The sequence below is a fragment of the Cydia fagiglandana genome, chromosome 16 (genome assembly GCF_963556715.1).
Source record: "Cydia fagiglandana chromosome 16, ilCydFagi1.1, whole genome shotgun sequence".
NCBI classification, from domain to species: domain Eukaryota; kingdom Metazoa; phylum Arthropoda; class Insecta; order Lepidoptera; family Tortricidae; genus Cydia; species Cydia fagiglandana.
This window is the reverse complement of record NC_085947.1, coordinates 18,180,798-18,201,127: the sequence shown is the minus strand read 5'-3', so window position 1 is coordinate 18,201,127 and position 20,330 is coordinate 18,180,798. Positions and strand designations below refer to the sequence as shown.

Genomic DNA, 20,330 nt, shown 5'->3' with positions numbered 1-20,330 from the left:
TTTAATTTAGTTTTATTTTATAGATAAGTTAGTTTATTTTCATTTTTAATATTTGTATCTACCTTATCAATAAACTTTTCACCCAATAAAATTAATTAAACATTAAATATTTATGTAGATTGAAAATGCAATGGAATGGAAGACCTTTTTATAGGCTTCTGGGCAGATAGAGGTTAACATTCTTGTCGCAAAAGACGCAAACATATATTCAACAATCAATATTTGGCCATTGGATTCCAACAACAAACTTATTCTTATTGTAAATATAATTGGTAATAAATCAAATAATAATTAAAGACTAGCACTTCCTCACGACAGTCACATTTGGCTTAGTTTCTGTTTTCTGGAATTCACAATGTGATATCATGTCACCCCAAACTCTTCTGTCAAGTCAAATGTCTTTATACTTCTGGATGATGACCGTCTGACCGAAATAGTCCTGTTGCCCGCGGTATTTCTCTTAATAAATCTCTCTAATAATAATAATGTTCTCTTTGCAACACCTACTTTTTCGATTAAGTCTGTTTCCGCTACCCAAAGGTTGTCTGGAAGAGATCGCTCTTTAGCGATAAGACCGCCTGTTGTCTGCCTCTATATTTAATCAATTGTATTTTTCTTTTGTATCTTTTTACTGAGGTGTGCCAATAAAGAGTATTCTATCTATCAATCTATCTATTTCCGGACTGATACAACATTCAACCCTTCAAGAAAAGAGCGTACTCCCGTCTTGAAGGCCGGCAACTTGCAATACTCTGGTGTTATATTGTGTCCATGGATGGCGGTGATTTTCTTACAATCAGGCGACCTATCTGCTTGTTTGCTTTCTAAACGATATAACAATATTATATCTCGTGAAAATCGCAGAGAGCCATTAGACTCCAATTTAACATGAAATGGCAGCGCACGACCGGTTGGTATGATCCTCGGCCAGTCCCGCCCCCCTATTACCAAATGTTGACGTGTTTCAACCGTGACGTTAATGACTAATCCCATCAATGTGATCTATATTCAGTGTAGACTTCGTCCCAGTACTTGAGCGAGCTACTCGACCACAGCGGACGAGTAGAAAGTTCCTTGTCTATTACGAAGGCTTCGGGAGATGACCGGTTGGTCGGCGGCCATTTTAATGGCAGCAGCTGTGATGTTTCTGGAGTTGGGTCTCTGAAACAATCCAGATGAGACAATCACAAGTACAGTCACATATTATCGTCCGTGTTCATGGTCATAAATATCATAACATTAGACGGTACCGATAATAGGCCGACTATTGTCTTAAGTCAATTTTTTTAAATTATTTACAAACACCGAGAGCAGATAAAATAATATAAAAATATTTAAAATCGAAAACGGAGATATTTTTTTTTTAATTGGAAAAAGGTAAATATTGGACTATTGCTACTACTACTACTGCTGAAATAACAAGTAAACTGCTAACGGATAGATACCAGAAATGGCATCTCTAAAATACATACCCAAACTTGGCGAAGTTTGTCCACATAGTGGACATTTTCTCCATCATTCTCCATTCAAACATATTCGGTATCAAGAGCTGCTCAAATAAATAGAAGAGCTCATCTCCATGAGTAGCCCCAGAAGCTGTTCCAAATCCTGCCCACACCTTGGGAACGTTCTTCCAACCTGCGTAGTCAAATACGAAACTGTACACGGGTTCATCTGTCTTGTTCAATATTAGTTCTGTCTCTTTTAGGACAGGGTACACGAAAAATGGTTCCCCGTGAAACTTGGACAGCTTTTCTAAAGTATGCTCAGATATTGTGACATTGCCTATGTACATTTCTTTAAATCTGCACGCTACTTCTACCTGTTTCTCTTCTGTAGCAAATTGCAAGTTGCAAGGCAACGCTTTAGAGAAGTCCATGTTTGATAGCGTTGTTCTATTCTCGAAGCTAGTGAAGAAATATCCTTCTTGGCTAGTAGTGCCTATCATTAAAGGTATCTTTGTGAACTCCCCTCTCGATAACAGTTCATAAGGTTCCTCCGTCAAAAATGCTTCCACACCTTCAATTTTCTTCTCAACGCAAGGCGAAGCTATCATTTCTGATACAATGCTGGCACCGTGTTCACGAGGGATTCTCGGTGTAACAAGTTCTAAGTCAGTCTTTTTAGCGAAAAAATTGTAGAGGTCATGGGGATCTTCGGATTCATAACCCATTACTTTGGCCAAAGAAACGGCAACTTGTATTGGCGATTGCTGGTATGCCCATGGGGCTAACGAGGAGCCACTTTGCATTATGGCCTTGTGGAACAGATCCTTAGACATTGGAGATAATAAATGATAAGACACCGATGACGCCCCAGCGCTTTCTCCAAACAGAGTTACTTTGTCAGGATCGCCACCGAACGCCCTTATGTTTCTCTGAATCCACTTCAACGCTGCTACTTGGTCTTTTATTCCGGCATTTCCGGGGGCTTCTTTGATACCTAGGCAAAGGAATCCTTGGACATTGAGCCTATAGTTTATGGTGACGAGAATAACGCCTTTGGAGACTAAATTTCTTGGTCCATAGAGTGCTGGCGAGCCTGAGCCTTCCATGTAGGCTCCGCCATGGATGAAGATCATGACAGGAAGAGGGTGGGTGGGGGTGAGAGGGGTGTAGACGTTTAAGGTGAGGCAGGCCTCCTGGCCGCTGAAGAAGTTAGTCCTGATGTCCAGACGTTGGAGACAGCGGATGTGGTCTCTGTCCGCTTCGAAGGTACCGTCCCATTTTGGCTCGGGACCAGGGGCCTGGAAATAAAATTAGACTTAAAATTTTATGAAAATATTTCAGTTTTGTGTTCTTTCACAGGGCGCCGTACTTATGCCCTTAAGGGATTCATGTCGAATTTGAATTAAAAATGTAGGTCGTTCCAAATATGTACGTCAGTCGGCCAGCCAGTCATTCGGACTATGTCAGGTCACCATAGATGTTAGAAGCCCCGAGAGTGTCAGTATCAGTCGCATATTAATATTTGTTAGCATTTTTTGACAACACACCTTAGCGCGATATTAATTGGTGACTTCGTTTTCATCCCAGAGCCCAAATTTGCTTCCAAAGTGCAAGAGCTGAATGTATGAAATAGTAGAGTTCAAACTTGAACAATATTTTAGGATTGAAGAAGCGCTAAAGTCTGACCGCATTTTTATATTCGATTAGTCTATTAAAGTGACATTCCATTTCCAACTGCAGCTGCAATACTGTTCATTTTCTATGGCAATTGACAATGACAGCGACGCGTTTCCATAGTAAAATGAACAGTATTGCAGCTGCAGTTGGAAATGGAATGTCACTCTTAAGGGGCCCACAGACTACCAGTTTGCCGGACGATATCTGTGGCCTATTTTATAAAGTTACAAGTTACAACCTACAAGCGGAAGTCTCTTTCTAACCCTATGTGTTTTATAAAGCTACAAGTTACAGTTTACAACCGGAAGTCTCTTTCTAACCCTATGTGTTAGAAAAGAGTGAGACTTCCGCTTGTAAATTGTAACTTGTAGCTTTATAAAATAGGTCACAGCCTGTCAGTTGTTTGGAGCTGTCAAATTTTGCGTTTAACTGACAGGCCGATATCGTCCGGCGGACTGGTAATTAGTGGGCTCCTTTAGGTAATAGAAGTGGTTTGCTTGTCGGAATGATACGACTCGTAGAAAGCGTTATGTAAGACAAGAAGAACTTGCATTTCCTGTTCATAATTACTTATCACGCGGACGATTCAGCCTTGGATATAAAGAAAGATATTAAATCATGTAGAAATAAAATATAAATAAGTTTTTGGTTTGTCATTTTCGATGAAAGCTTTTATACAAATTCACCTCGTTTCAAATAAATGGTTCTCTCTAGTTCGAAAGATGAGCATTATTGTCTATATATTAACGCATTCTTTTCCAATTTACTGCCAAACAAAACCTATACGGTTTTTGGGGATAACAGCGTATAATGTTTTGACCAATCGTCAAGTTCTAAGTATATGATTGTACGAGTAAGTATATTGTTAATGTTGGCATTATTGTCATATTTCGTCTTTTACTCAATCAAATCCTCTAGTTTGACTTCTCTTTCGGTTACTCTATTAGGCCGTAGTACTCAACCCGGAATTTATATAGCTCCGTGATGCCAGCTCGCTTAGTAGTTTGTCGTCAGTACCGTTACTAATGCTAGAAATGTAATGGTTACCTTAAACCTATTCTCTCCCGTGACAGTAGCATAAGGAATCCCCAAGTATGCTACATGTGAGCCGTCATGCGCGACGCTCCCGCGCAGCTGCCCGCTACTCACGCGCAGCGGCGCCGTCGGCTGCCGCGCCAGCCGGGCTGCCCACAGCGACCACAACACCAACCACTTCGTACTTAACATGCTTTTAATACAGCTTTTAGCGTCCACAATTAGGAACGCGACACTTATGGAATGTCACAGTCGTTCATTTAGTTTTAACGGCTAAACACTAATGTACAGATATTTTATGATAGTTTTTAGTTCAGGTAATTAATGTTCATAGTGTCTGACATAATCGTTTTTTCACTTTTAATTACCTTCTATCTATGCACTAAACAAATAAAATCACAGAACTAAACTGGAGGGAAATGTCACAAAGCGTTTTGCGGTATTTTTTTTAATTTATCCATTTCAACAGGTCCTCACTGGTTCGTCTTCAGGTTTTTCCGCAGTTAAAACAAAAATTACTATTTAAATTGATGTTTTGTAATTATAAACACAGTTTGATTCTTGTTATCACTGCAATCACGGTTAGGCGACATTTAAAAATACTTATTTTCTCACAATATTGTTTGATTACTTTTTATTCCAACGCCTTGACACTGACGTTTCACTGGTCAGTGTGTTTCACCCGACTGCGCGCGGTCAATAAGGTTAATGTGTTTACTAAACATGTTTGTGTTCGAAGCGCGAAAGTTGTCAGGTTGCGCGAAAGTCTGATAAGATGCGCGTGCGTTTGTTGCAGCGATTGGTCGCAGACTGTTTGGTATTGGGTCTTGGGTGGGACTGTTGGTAGGTATGCACTTTTAACTTGTAAGTAGCTAACCGGTTTGTATTGCATACGTACATCACATGCAACACTGATCATAATTAAAGTGCAGCTTAGTGGTTTAAGGTGGAGTTCAACCGAAAAATGTAAACAAATATGGCTAATTTATAATTAATAAAAGAAAAATTATAATACCTTAGTTCAAATTATACTCATAAAATTAATATCTACTACCTCGAAATTCTTTATTTCAACTTAAGATTATAAAGGCCCGAAACTCATTTATTATATAATAAGTTATAAAATGAATATAAAACTAAAATTAACTATAATTACAGTTAACTAAAGCTAAAAAATTAACTGGAAAGTTAATTTGGCTGAACAGAGTTACTTATAAGGGATTTCCTTCGTTGTGATAATTTCTAGATAATTATAATCAAAAAGTAGCTACTGGATCTGTTACGTGATTGCCAACTTTTTAATTTTGCCTACATTTCGAAGAGTTATTATAAGTATGTTCATTTTGGCTACTTTTCAACTCATCTATACTGATAGTTACATTTCGCCAACTTTATGTCATTTAACTTTATTTTTCCTTATTTGCCAATGTTATTAAATTGACCCATTAACAGTCTCTGTTTGTCAATCTATAGACAGTCGTAGATAACACTGAAATGACAAAATTAAATTTATTGACGTTTATTTATTTACCAATAAAACATAAAATACATATATATTTCTTCTGCTAAATAAAATAACATATTTAACTGAATGTTATATTTGTGTCTTAAAAAGTTAATAATCTTTAAAACTTATTGAATAATCGAACTTTAGACAGCGTTTCTAAGTCAAACCGTGCCGTAACAAATTAACTAGTTTGCGCAAACACAACAAATGTAGAGCCATTTTGTTTTGTTTCTTTTTTTTCACTCTCTCTGGTTATAAGAAGTCAAACCTGTTCTGCTAGTTGCTACATGACATAATAGATGATGACCGAGTTTTACCACTTTTAATACATACCTACCTACATATTTATGTCTATAATTTGAACAAACATTTGCATTTATTTGTTAAGAGCGGGCGGCGCCCATGAAAAATTAAATTATTGAACCAAGAAAAATCTGCAACGATTTTGACAGCACTCGCCCTGCGTGTTATTTTAAATGTCAAACTTCTATAACATTATGACTTATTATAACACTTGCATTGCGTGTGTTATCAAAATCGTTGCAGACATATCTTGGCCTAACTCTATGAAAGTATTTATTTTTCGATCAATCGCGCGGGTCGCCTGGCTAGCCTGAGTCATCGCTCTGAAGTGTAAAGCGTCGGGAAACGTTACCGCTGCACATTACGGGGCCGGGCCGGCCGCGCCGATAACACGGCTTATGGTAAACAGCGGCGGGACCGGTTCACCCGGATTTACGGCATTTACCGGATTTTTCCGGTACTGTTTTAATCTTTATTGTTTTCGAGTGCCGCCGGATTTGAGAGGGTTTGGCTTTTCGTTTGTTTATTTACTTGTTTCATTCGGATGACGGTCGCAGTGAGAATGATATGTGTATGTCTGAAGAAGGACGACAACACATTAAATTCAATAACACTCTCAACTCAAATCCGCGCCCTCTACTTAAACGATATTTTCGAATTTCGAACTATAGCGCATCACACAAGGAGCGCTGGTGGCCTAGTGGTAAGAGCGTGCGACTTTCAATCTGGGGGTCGCAGGTTCAAACCCCAGCTCGTACATACCAATGAGTATTTCGGAACTTATGTACAGGTACCTACCCGAGAATCCCGCCAAATCCCGTCCATCTGGCAACCCTAGCTAGGGTGTGGATACTGATTGCTGATGACTACAAGTATGAGCAGCTTGAGCTTGAAGCATGCATTTTTATACCTATCGTAATCACAACTATTAGCACGACTTCACGGTTATACCCAGTGCTGCCAACTGAGATTTAGAAAAAATGCTAGACTAATGTCTAGATTATGCCAAAATTATGCCAAAGAAATTTTTGAAATATGCTAAAATATCACTTGAAATTGGACACTTAAAACACATACATTTTTCAAATTTGCCGCCTTTTTCTACTGACAAGATCTGCTTGACCAACTTTATATGTATATAGACCGTCGACGTCCATCCGTCCACAAAAGTCAAAATTCATATGAAAATATGAACTACATAAGGCGATGGCGCATATTGTTGCTGCCAAGTTAGTGCAAACTTGGCTGAGACTAATTTATGCTAAAAAATATGCCAGATGCTAAATGGAAAATTTTGGTGCCAAAGCGAGTGAAAATATGCCAGGTCTGGCATCATTTATGCCAAGTTGGCAACACTGGTTATACCTACATAACATAAGTTCCATAACCTGCAACTGAAAGCAGATTGCCTAACTATTCACGTGTTTGAGCGCCGTCATTACCCGACAGTTCCATTCACCCGCTCACTCGTTCATTCACTCCGTTCATTCGCGGGTTTGATAAGCGCGGTAAGAGGCTTACATGACGCATTCGAACTACACAAGTTTCAACTGATTTGATATCGTTTTGACATTTACTTGTATCACTTTCAGTACGTTAATGAAGGTTAACAGCCGTATTCGAACAATGATATACGTCAAGTACTAGATATTGAAACGATATGGATGTCTGTGTCAAACAAGTGTCAAAAGTGACGTTTTTGTTTGAAGAATCTAGTATTTGACGTATCTGATTGTTCGAATACGGCTGCAATAGTCTTCAAGTATGCATATTATGCAGTGGCGATGGCGGATCATGATTCTTTAATATATGGCATTTTTATGGTGCTTTATATCATTGGCCCTATCTGTAACCGCGTAAGGACACAAAGCAGCATCTTATACAGATTTGAGAATTTATGGCATCTCCAAGACTCCATCATGCCCCTTAAAATAAGTCCCAACGTTTAACCCTTCAAATGCGCTCCGATAATACATGCGTGTCATATTTCACTCGGACCTTATGGCCGTTTATCGCCACGGCAACTCGGCAAAGTCCATTGAGCCGATATTGCGAGGGTGGATTTAAACCAACACTGTTAATGTACGCATGCCCTAAACAGATAAAAATGGTGACCGTATGTTGGTTTGTTTTTAAGGATAGCTAACTCCCGTTTCTAAAAATAAATTGTCTTATTACCGGTCAAATTAAACTTACGAAATTAAAATTTGAGACCGATACGACCCTCAAACCATCAAGAAAAGACCGTAGCTCCTCCCTTAAAGGCCGGTAACGCAGTTACAACCCCTCTGGTATTGCAGTTGTCCATGAGCAACAGTAATTGCTGACAATCAGGCGGGTTGTCTGCTCGTTTGCCTCCTATATCCCAAAAAACAAGTTTAATTGAAATATTTCTATCTTTGATGAGTTTCGGAGTTTTAAAGGTGCAGTTACGCTGTAGTTATTTGACTCAACTGTACAGTACGGCTACCACCAAATTGACAGAAACGCCATCGTAAACGTAATTTACTTTCTATATATCTCTTTCGCACTAATGTGTCAGTACGAGCGAGATGCATAGAAAGTAAATTACGTTTACTATAGCGTTTATATCCCGGGTATGTCCTTAAACTACGTCCAAGAGCACCGGTGGACGGGCAGCAGCGTCCCTCAAATTCGGTGTACTCGACTGCGATCGCCAACCCGCCTGCCAAGCGTGGCGATTATGGCATTTACCCCCCATAAGGGGGAGGCCTATGTTCAGCAGTGGACGTCTTATGGCTGAGATGATGATGATGATAGCGTTTATGTCAATGCCAAACTGATGGTAGCCGTACAGAGCGCACTAGCGCAGCTTAGCAACAATGGCAACGTCAGAATATTGTAATGCCGTGCAAGATGTTTTGTTGTATTATGTATACTCAAAGCTGCAGGCGGCGGGGTATATAATTATGAAGAAGGGATAACTGTCAGTGATACGTGTCAAATAAGTTTTAGTCAAGTGTACCGTTTTTAATAGTCAAAAGTTAGTAATCGAGCTTGTAGCTATATATATCCTAGCCTAAGTATCATATAGCAGAATAAACCTATGCTCCTGAGATCGACATCGCTATCCAGTTGACACATCTATGGGACAGGACAGTCAGGACAGCTCCGACGATAGCTAGCCGCAGGTAGATAAGCGGAGTTATGCGGGTCCGAATGGGACACTTGCACCAGGGTACCTCGTGTGGGACACTACGGCGGCGGCGGGCGGGTTAATGCTGTATCCTAATGTTGTACTGATACAGTGTATAAACAGGAGAGTTCATTTTTTTGCGATTGTTTCCATATTCATCCCACAAAAGCTTCGTGATTCGTGCATTTTATTTATAAAAATATTTTTATAGTAATTAGAAGTCAGAAGTTTGGAGCATTTTAAGAGCTAGGGATCGATCGATCTAAATATTATTACAACTATATATTTGACACAGTTTGAATAGTCTGCAATAGACTCAGGCCGCGTAGCCAAGATGCCGATCGCTTACGCTCCGTAGCGATCGAAACGCAAGTGTCACTGTCGCACTAATATGGAAGTGTGGTCTCTCTAGACATAATGGTTTTCGTTGTCGAAGCGATAGCGATTGTAACCTTGGCTAGGCCGGCTGGTCAGTGATATTATTGGGAGACTCGAAGACGCGCAACTATACGTCGAAAGAACCGAGCGAGTACCCAAACGTAAGGATAGTGGACTGGAAAATACAAGCTCTATGCGTGATACGGTTGGTGTTAAGATAAAGATAAAAAAGATAAAAAATAGTTTAATCAAGTAGGCATATTTCAATGCGCTTATGAACGTCAAATAAACCTTTACCGGCTCCAACCGTACACCTCTGCCCCGAGAAGATTTAAATCCCCCCTCAATTGGAGGAGGGTATCCCAATATGGGACCGGCAACAAACTCGGCGGGACACATCTTTTCAAAACATTATTACATCTTATAATTAACATGCATTACGAGTAATTAAGAAAATACAATTTAAATTATGTATGTATGTAAGTACATGAAATCACAAATACGTAGCTCTTTCAAAAAACATATCAAATCTTACAAAAGGAAAAGAAAATAAAATCAATAAAAGAAATGAGAATACATATTATATGAATCTGACTGATTGTTATGAGATGCTTTCATACAATTTGATGTGCTTTCTTACCTGAGCTGAGTCACCTTTAACTCTACACATAATACAATGTTTTTAATTGCTACTTGTCGTTATTACAGTTTCTGGTTTGGACCATGCATGTTTGTCTGTCAAGTAGTCCTCGACTCTGTAATAAGTCACCTGCACTAGTATGTCACTCTTCGAAGGCGGCAAAAATACGTGACACGCTCTTAGGGCTCTACAAATAAGATCGTGTCAGATATTTTTGCAGCATTCGAAGAGTAACATACTATCGCAGGTGACTGTACCTAACATAAATTATTCATTATTATTGTTACAAAAGCAAATAATTTACGCATTCACATATTATTTCTGAATTCAATACATACTTCTAATTTCTACTGACATTTATTTTGACATCATTCCGATTTTCGTCGCTCTTTTGTAGCCGCTAAATTGGTACAAAAACTAACTAGCGAACTTTAATCTGTGTGATATAAACACAGCTCAGGCCGCGTACTCGCGTAGCCAAGATGCCGATCGCTTACGCTCCGTAGCGATCGAAACGCAACTGTCACTGTCGCACTAATATGGAAGTGTGATAGAGAGACATAATGGTCCCAATGGACCTAAAGTCTGAAATAAATTATTATTATTATATTGTTTCTCCTTTTTGGACTTCACGGGCCTATAAATCCCGGTCTTTTGATAGGCTTGCGTGGGGATATAGATCCAACACGTAGAGGCCCTTTGGAGAGTTTTAATGTCATGTAGAACACCTGCTGGAACCCGTTCACAGGCGCAACAATAGACACCCGTGAACCGGTCGCAGCAGGCATTGGGGCTATTGTAGAAGAAGTGAACAGTAGGTATACCGGTTTATGGATTGATGTTTGGGTGGACAATGAGACTGGGCTATTGTAAAAGAGGTCCGGACACCTGCCATAACAATGTAAACACCGTCATCGAGACAGGCGATGACTCGCCGCTTACTAGATGGGCCCCTGAAACTGCCGTCGTAAAGACGACCAGGAGCAACATCGGTGTGAGCGGCTCAGGGGTGTCGAGAGGTGTGCGCCGCTTTCTACCCAGTGGCTGTTAACAGCCACTGTGCCAACTCGCGTCTTATGCATCTTTCACTTCCACCCCTGGAGCATATAGCTCTAACGACTCCTCTCTGGACGGCCAATTAAGGCAAGCCAGAGCTGAGAGTCCTGCGGGTCTCCTTGGGGTCCACTCCGACCGACGAAGACACGCCGGAGACGGAGACCCTGGCCGACTCTCGGGAGTACTCGGGTCCGTGGGGTCGTTACTCCCCAACAGCTATTATTATATTTATTTTTGTTTTTTTTTATAATGGTTTTCGTTGTCGAAGCGATAGCGATTGTAACCTTGGCTAGGCTGGCAGGTCAGCTAGCATAAGTTGCGTTCTCGCGCGCGAGTCACGGCTCGATTCGGAAAATGAATTAGATTTCGACTAGACTTCAACAAGTTACGATATGGATATACGATATAATAATTTAAAGATATTTGTAAGATAGATATGTCAAATTTGACGTTTCCGCGATTCTGGAGATCCTGTTGAACGATTTCGACAAGTTATGACTTAGATATCCAAGTCACATCTATTCGATAACTAATGTAGATCTAGTTGATCTCTAAATCGTCTCTAGATCTTGTGATTATCTCGAAATCCGAATAGGCCTGTCACTACGTGAAGTCCCGCTACATAGATGTATGAAGTCGCGAGCACGCAACTCATGCTAGCAGGTCAGCCAATAGAAAACTCGCTGGTCGCCTCTCCTTAGACCACGGCAGACCATTCCACCGGTCAGATTTGCGGCGAACCCCAATAATTCTAGTTTTTAGTTTATCTTGAGAAGGGTCCTAATGACCGCTCTGTGTGGACTTCATAATACATGCGCAGGGAGAGGGTTAATATACAATAAGTACTAGTGTTTAATGGTTTCGGGCACTTAACCCTTTACCGCATATGAAGACATATATGGCGGATACGATATTCAACTTTATTGACAGCTATTAAAGTTCATGTTTAAAACAATATTTTTTGTTAAGTACATGCAGTAAGGGGTTAACTGGAGGACTCATGAAAATGTAGGACCTTTTTATATTACAACATCGTCATTATAAGTTATTACCACAATTTAAATATTCATTACAATATTCAAGAGTATTCGTGAATTATTACGAGAGAGTGTATACAAAGAAAACAGAGCGTGTAGGAGTTTTGTATGTAAAACTTCTAATCGTTTTAACTTCTTTACCAACGAGAACTAGTACAGTCACCTGCAATAATATGTTACTCTTCGAAGGCCGCAAAAATATGTGACACGCTCTTATGGCTCTACAAATAAGATCGTGTCAGATATTTTTGCGGCCTTCGTTGTGTAACATATTATTGCAGGTGACTGTACCAGACATAGATATTAGGTATTTGTAGTGTTGGTTCATTTTAGTGTTCGTGGCCCGAGTTAGCACACGAAATGCATATGACTTTTAGCAATCTAGTGCTTTATTATGTATTAAACAAATAATAACGTGACTATTTAGAGTTTAATTACATTTAAACACAATTATACAACAAACTTAATACAAGTACCTTATAAAATAAATTAACTAAAACTAAACCTAACAAAAAAAACCCTAAAACCTACCTTCTAAGCCTAGGCCCCTCGGCAGGGTGCCCATCGCACAGGCAGCATTCCCGCGCTGTATAGCGATGGCAATCCTTTATATCTATAGCAATCTATAAATGTGGGAACATTCTTGCCGGGTGTTCCACCCTAGCGTCACAATTGGCTACTTTCTTTCTAGTCAAATCAGCTTCTTTTTTAGAACTGTCAAAACCATTTGCTAATATGGAATTTACATGAAAACGTTAGACGTTACAGTCAAATCACCTACTTTTTATACTTCCATCAGTTCCATCCGATTTATTAAATATAAATTGTGTTTAAAAATAACTAATATCTATGTTTTTCTAATAATGATCTTGTGCTTTATTTCGTGCACGGTGTGAAATAATTTAAGTAGAGGAAAGTACATAATAGGGATGTTTCCTGTACTTAAAATAAATTATTTCAAACCGTGCACGAAATAAAGCACCAGATAATTATTGGAAAAACATAGATAGCAGCTATTTTTAAACACAATTTGTATTTAATAAATCGGATTGAACTATAAAAAGTAGGTGAGTTTACCGTGACGTCACTACATTCGTTTTCATATAAATTCCATATTAGCAAATCGTTTTGACAATTCTAAAAAAGAAGCTGATTTGACTAGTAGGAATGTAGCCTATTACATAGGCTACATACCGGCTTAGCTAAAAACAAATGACAATCGTTGATAGAAAATTCCAAACGAAAATACATAGTCACTTTATCGTCTGTATTTTTTTTCTCTGGGTGTTTGTCGATTTACGATTGTTATCTTGGCTTGATTTTTTTTTCAAATAAAGGATGACTCATGTTAGACCGGGCCGTGTCCGGGCCGGAGCTTCCGGCGTATCGTATTCTATGGAAAGCATCACGTGATCGGCTTTCATGTCATAGAAAAGTAAGTGCTAGAAGCTCCGGCCCGGACACGGCCCGGTCTAACGTGAGTCATCCTTTAACCGTACCTACTTTGTTATCTTCAATGTTTACAATAAGTCTTCAGAGGGGCTATCGCGAAAACCGAAATTCGCATATTGCGGGGATTTTTCTCTTTCACTCTAATTACGCCGTCATTGGAGTAAAAGAGAAAGATCCCCGCAATTTGCTAACTTCGATTTTCGCGGTTATAGCCCTGAGTTCTAGGCTCTAGCGTAATGCAGCACTATTATACTGATTAAAATTTTCATGTAAACGTTTTTTACGAGACAACAAAAAAATGGCGAAACAGCTGACAAAGTAAGGGAGGGCCTGAAAGGGACGAAACGCAACTCAAGTGTTTGCTCGTGGTCAACAGACATATATGCCAATAGACGACGCGACGCGTCGACTGCTTTTTTCTTGCAAATCGAGTTATAATTAAAATCGACAAGGCGCATGTAATACCTCTGGAGTAGCAGGCGTCCATAGCTTACGATAACTGCTTACCATCAAGTAGGCCGTATGTTTGTTTGTCACCGATGTGGTCTAAAAATGCATTTATTTCAGACGAATATGTGTCCATAGTTAGTAAAAAGTAAATACTTAATTAACTATATTAGTGCCTAATTTAAGTGAAGCGACCAGTGTCTGATTAGGCTCCTGCACCCCTCCCCGCTACCGAGGAGGCTGTTGCGGCAAGACTCGAACTTGCGACCATCGGAACACCGCGGTCCAATCGCTACTGCCAACTGAGCTACGGAGGCTTACCAGATGTGTGCGAATCTTTCCATTCCTATAATAGGGTAAGACCACCAGTGAATGAACACTTAAGCAATTATCCAAGTTTGAAAAATCATTGCTCAGCATTCATTAATAATTGGAATAATTAACTGCAATTTAATCAATCCTCATTTAATAAATAAGAAAGTAATTTCTGCGATTTTTAATCACTTTCATAGTTTTTGAGTTATACCAGAATTTACTAAAAACTACCCAAAAACCTAATGAATGAACATAAAAACTAGTGAATGAACACCGAAAAACCCAGTGAATGAACATTATTTAACTCTTTTTAATTAGCATAATAAAGTCATTTTTATCACAAACACCGTTTCCGGCTCTATTTTAATAGGTATAGCGGTAGCGTTTATATCTTTTTATCCCTCCATATTGACTGCGAATCGATTAGAATGTAATAAAATGATGGTTATTCACCAATAACATTGAAACCCGTTACATATTAGGAAAAAATAAAATCAACCATTAAAACAAGAACCAACGTGCATATTTTGATGAAAAGGGGTCATGCTCATCAAATAATGCTTAAAATAATAAACTTGTCACTGCATTGTTCGTGGTTACACTGTTCATAGATAGAATTAGTAGAAATGCAATAAATGAACATGCCAAATTTTGTATTGTTCATACATAGGCATGACAAATCTAGTAAATGGACTATAGAAATTTGGTTTGTTCAAATACTGGCTAAATGAATCAGGATCGTTTTCTATACAGAATCACAAAAAACAAGCTCAATACGATTGCGTTTACATATACATTTGGGAAAAAAAATGAAATCTACGCGACACCAGTAAATGAACACACTGTTCATTCACTGGTTTCAGAACATTTGATGAGCCAGTAATGGAACTATAAAAAATAAAGACTTAATCGCATAATACGCCGACAAAGTGTACATAAATAGAAGGTTCAACTCTTAATCTAACCAAATAACTAAACTTTGTACTGGTAAAGATTAAATAAGCACTTCATATGTTGCTCCAAACGTACACTGTTCTTATCTGGGATCTAATATTTCCATACAAAACTTCAAATCCGTAAACTTCAAACGCCAGTGACATCCTAACTGGTCGAAAATAAATTTATTACGGGTTGTCATTGCATAGGAAATAGAGTTGTTAGTAAGAAAAAAAATAAGACAAGTGGAAGAAATTGCTATATTTCTTATTTTAGACAAAAAACGTGAAATTGTTCATTCACTGGGGGGTGTTCATTCACTGGAGGGTTTACCCTAATAAAGCATCATTCATTCATTCATTCCTTCCCATAATGCTTAAACGCCTTAAGGTGGCCTCTGTTTATTAATATATTAGAGAATGGTAAATGCGTAGTCTGATCCCCTCCTTTTGATGCTGACTGAACATGCTTGTTGACATAGTGCATTTGGGTGATCTTTGTTTATACATGTCTGTGTGATGTAGCTATACTTATGCATATTTATAGTTATGGTGCTGTTTGTGTTAATTGGAGGTGGTTGCACTTATATGTAAAGTTTGCCGGCGGAGGGACGCTAAATGACGGTTACACTTAATGGTAAGTAGTTGAAGTTTGTTTGTTTTTAGGACACCCTTCTGTTTTTTGGAAAAATAAGATTATTTTACAGAATATTTACATTGAGTTGGAGTAATTTTGAATAGTGCTCGAGTGGAGACCACGGACTAGCAAGCGCAACGTAGGACGTCCACCCACAAGATGGACAGACGACCTTGTAAGGTCGCCGGACGACGCTGGATGCGGGTCGCTTCCAACCGGCACGTGTGGAGGTCCAAGGGGGAGGTCTATGTTCAGCAGTGGACGTCTTATGGCTGAGATGATGATGATGATGATGATGAATTTTGAATAGAAAAATAATAAGCTTTTTTGTTAATAATTTCGTTTTTGATGAAAGCTTTAATCGCTGACTTTAGTTTTATTTCAACAGCGAACCAAAACTCACCGAGACAAATCTAACAAACCCAAACACAATTAGGTTGCGTTGTTTTATCACAGAATTCCTATGGTTGACTTCCGTGACCGTCATCAGATCAGTTCCATGTCATCATAATATTGCACTGTCATAAGATTTACACATGTAGGTAGGTACCTACGCAAAATGTCAGCTCAATTGGAACTAACATTCTGACAGGGCAAGTTAAGTCAAAGCTTGTAAAAAGCAGCGCTCATTCCGCGACTGTGGTACAGTGTACCTGCAATATGTAATATGATACTCTTCAAATGTATGTGACACGATCTTATTTGTAGAGCTATAAGAGCGTGTCACATATTTTTGCGGCCTTCGAAGAGTAACATATTATTGCAGGTGACTGTACCATCACTCACACTGTTGACTGACAGTTATTAAACCTTATTACAAAAGACATAAGGTCCACCGATAGATGGTTAAGAATGTTACTGTTTATATGTTAGAAATGTAGGATCATCATCATGATCTCAGCCATAAGACGTCCACTGCTGAACATAGGCGGAGGCATGTTTATAGCAGTGGACGTGGATGGAGGTCCAAGGGGGAGCCCGTGGACCTCCATTCGTACAGGTTGGAAGCGACCCGCATCCAGCGTCCAATATGAAGCATCCGAAATGTAGGATATCGGTTACTAATATCCATAGCTCCGTCTGCACTGTCTGGACGAAATTCATTAGATCTCATTACCGGAGACGGATTGCGAGAGCATCGCCGATAAAACCGTCGCGATCCATCACGCTATAGGAGCACGATTCGGGAGTGGTTACACTGCTTACAACGATACAATAAACGTAACGTGTGTAGATGATGATGATGAACAGTTAGTAAGCTGTCAGAGATGAGCGGAGGTGAGAGGAGAAGTGCGAGAAGCAACCAATAGCATTGTTGTCATTGTCTTCTCCGCTCTGCTACATTACAAATGATATTGGTTGTCTTTGTCTTCTCCGCTCCGCTACATTACAATCTATTGGTTGATTCCCGTCTCCTCTCCTCCGCCCTAGTGGAAAGCCTAGCCTTTCGATAGATTGCGTATACGTCCAGGGGGTCTAGCCAAGATAGTAATCGTTCACAGAGAAACGACTTTGACTAATTCGATGTGCGAGCAGTAACGTCGGCAGCAGAAGTTGCTAAGCGGGCCAAGTGTTCAAAATGATCTTGGTGCGACTTTGTCGTTAAGAGAATAAGAGCTTATCAAGGTAATTTTGAACACCTCGCCCGCTTAGCAACTTCTGCTGCTGACTGTACGTGCTTGCACCTCCTAACTATACGAATCCCTTACGGGATTCTTCAGTATGTATCTTACAGTATAAATATTGAAGTTTTTTTTTTTTTTTTTTTAATTATGAATGGGCTTACTCATGCAAGTTTTTTTTTGAAGATTTTTTTTCTTAGAGAGAGATGGTGCAGCGGAATATGAGTATATAAAAAGATCCCTAGTTTTTAAGTTTAAATTCTAGAGTTAGAATGATAGGTAACAGTGTGCAACAACATGCAATTGGAAAATCATTATTTCCCGACCGGCGACTGCCGGAAGAAATTACACAAAGCAACAAGCTTTCCTCTGCCCGGGGACTCTATAGATCTAGATCCAGATATTCTAGATAGTCGTGCTTGCATTGCTTTTACTATTAACTAGGAATGCTTGGTTCGATCAGGGTTTCTTTTGATTTAAGCTAGATTGTGAATGTCTAATAAATAAATCGATTAATATCCATATACCTAATTAAGTACATAATATATATAATAAACATATGTAAAATACAACACCTTCTATACTATATGTTACTAATACATGTACTTAACTATTGCACTCAAGTATAAGTGTTATATGACTATTAATTATTTAACATAATTTCAATATATTTTATTAAATGTTATAAATATATTTACGCTTTCATGGTGGGTCGAAGTTTTAAATAAACTTAAACAAAGGGTAAAACGGGACCCTATTACTAAGACTCCGCTGTCCGTCCGTCCGTCCGTCCGTCCGTCTGTCACCAGGCTGTATCTCACGAATCGTGATAGCTAGACAGTTGAAATTTTCACAGATGATGTATTTCTGTTGCCGCTATAACAACAAATACTAAAAAGTACGGAACCCTCGGTGGGCGAGTCCGACTCCGATTTTTTTTAACCAGTGATTGTACATTTTCCAGCATTTTTGGTGCAGCGGAGTGGTGTTAACGGAATTGGTATAGATAATTTCAACTGAAATGGTAAATTAAGCTGCTTATAACTTTTTTGTTAAATTCCAAAATGTTATACGGAAATGTGGGCTTATTACTTTCCTATTATATATCAAATTGTTAATATAGAATCGGCTCCCGAGCCCAGGGCTATAACCGCAAAAATTTAAGTGCGCAAATTATGGGCATCTCATCATTCTCTGTCACTCTGATTAAGTCTTCATTGGAGTAAAAGAGCAAAATCCCCGCAATTTGCGAATTTCGGTTTTCGCAGTACCTAAGCCCTTAGCAATGCATCATCGACATTTTTTAATAAGCTTCGTCCTTTATTTATCTCTGGATGGTGCCCTCTGCACTTGGGGCCCATAAAAAAGGCCCCGTGGATTGGACGTCGGGTATAGGGGTGAATTTTGTGGGGGAAATACAATACCCTTTTACGAATAATCCATAATGACTTACAAAATGAAATGTATATTCAAGTATTGAAGTTGATTTTAATCATGTCTGTTGGGCAAAATGCATCGATACATATAAATCATCAGTTTATTATATTTTTTTGTTGTTTTTAATTATATATTTTAGTGTCAGTGTTGGTAACTGTTTGAGCCTAGTCGTTAAATGTATTTGGTTAATTTTGTTGTTTTTTAATAGAAAAAAATAACGGTAACAGTAAAGGTAAATTGAATGTCCGAAAAAAATATAAAGACTGTTTAACGCACAAAAAACAAGAAGTAAAATAGGAGCACCATTCTAAGGTTACAAATTGATCTTAATTTTATGTTACGTACCTACCAGCACACTTGTTAACCAATTTTAATTTACTCTTATACCTATAAATGAGATGCATTGCGAGGGATGTCAAAATACGATCAAATTTAGATCAATTTGCAAAGTTACAATGCCGCTCGAACCTCATAAATAGATTGAATACAAATTGCTTCTTTACGGGCTACCGAAAAACAAATAAATAAAAAATCTCCTCCATCAATATTTCATCATTTTAATATCTTGTTAATATTTACTTTTACGAAATTGAAATAAAAACAAACAAACAATTTCTTATAAAATATAGCAAAGTTAGCTTAAACATCAAACTCCAAACCCCTTGCCATAACTTTCCATTCATTAAAATGTATATCTCAATCCCGCCAACAAAGCAAATAAGGTTGCCATTATAAAATAATATAAAATCAAATAAAATCGATCACAATACGAACACAAAGTGCCTGCCAACGACACAATAGCTAAAAAGCGCCACTATAATTGCTACCCTCCTTTGTGACTCCGCGCCACTTCAATTGAAAACCCAATAAAATACCGACTACCTCTTATTACTAGTCACATAAAATTCAAATTTAAATGTCTGTGAGGATTTAAACAGTAAAATGTAAAGTGGTGTTGCATGAAACGTACAATGAGACCGTTCGACGCGAAGAGTGGTCGATTATGTAAATTTTCAAATTTGGAACATTCGAACGAGTTTGTTTTTAATTGTTGGCTGTAAATTGTTTCTTATGTCATGCCAGTTGCAGATATTGTGGAAATAATAACGGAAAAACAAAAGGTTATATACACGATGCTTTTTATAATTTGTAGGTATGCACTCCGAAGCTGTTCATTTTGTCAAGTACTGGTCAAATAGTAGTAAACCCTCGATTTTAGTGTAAACGCGTTCTCCCTAGTTAAAACT

The 20,330-nt window shown here is 38.6% G+C and overlaps 2 protein-coding genes across 2 annotated transcripts in view; both read right to left on the bottom strand.

The window, feature by feature from the left end:
* Positions 1-20,330, bottom strand: part of LOC134672067 (protein VAC14 homolog) — a 443,464-nt gene that overhangs the window by 246,595 nt on the left and 176,539 nt on the right. The window lies entirely within an intron of this gene.
* LOC134672073 (cholinesterase 1-like) lies at positions 523-4,958 on the bottom strand. Its single transcript, XM_063529975.1, has 3 exons — positions 4,173-4,958; positions 1,473-2,746; positions 523-1,161 (listed from the first exon to the last, which is right to left on the bottom strand). Exons 1-3 carry the CDS (start codon positions 4,350-4,352, stop codon positions 993-995), a joined length of 1,623 nt encoding a protein of 540 aa, XP_063386045.1. The 5' UTR covers positions 4,353-4,958; the 3' UTR covers positions 523-992.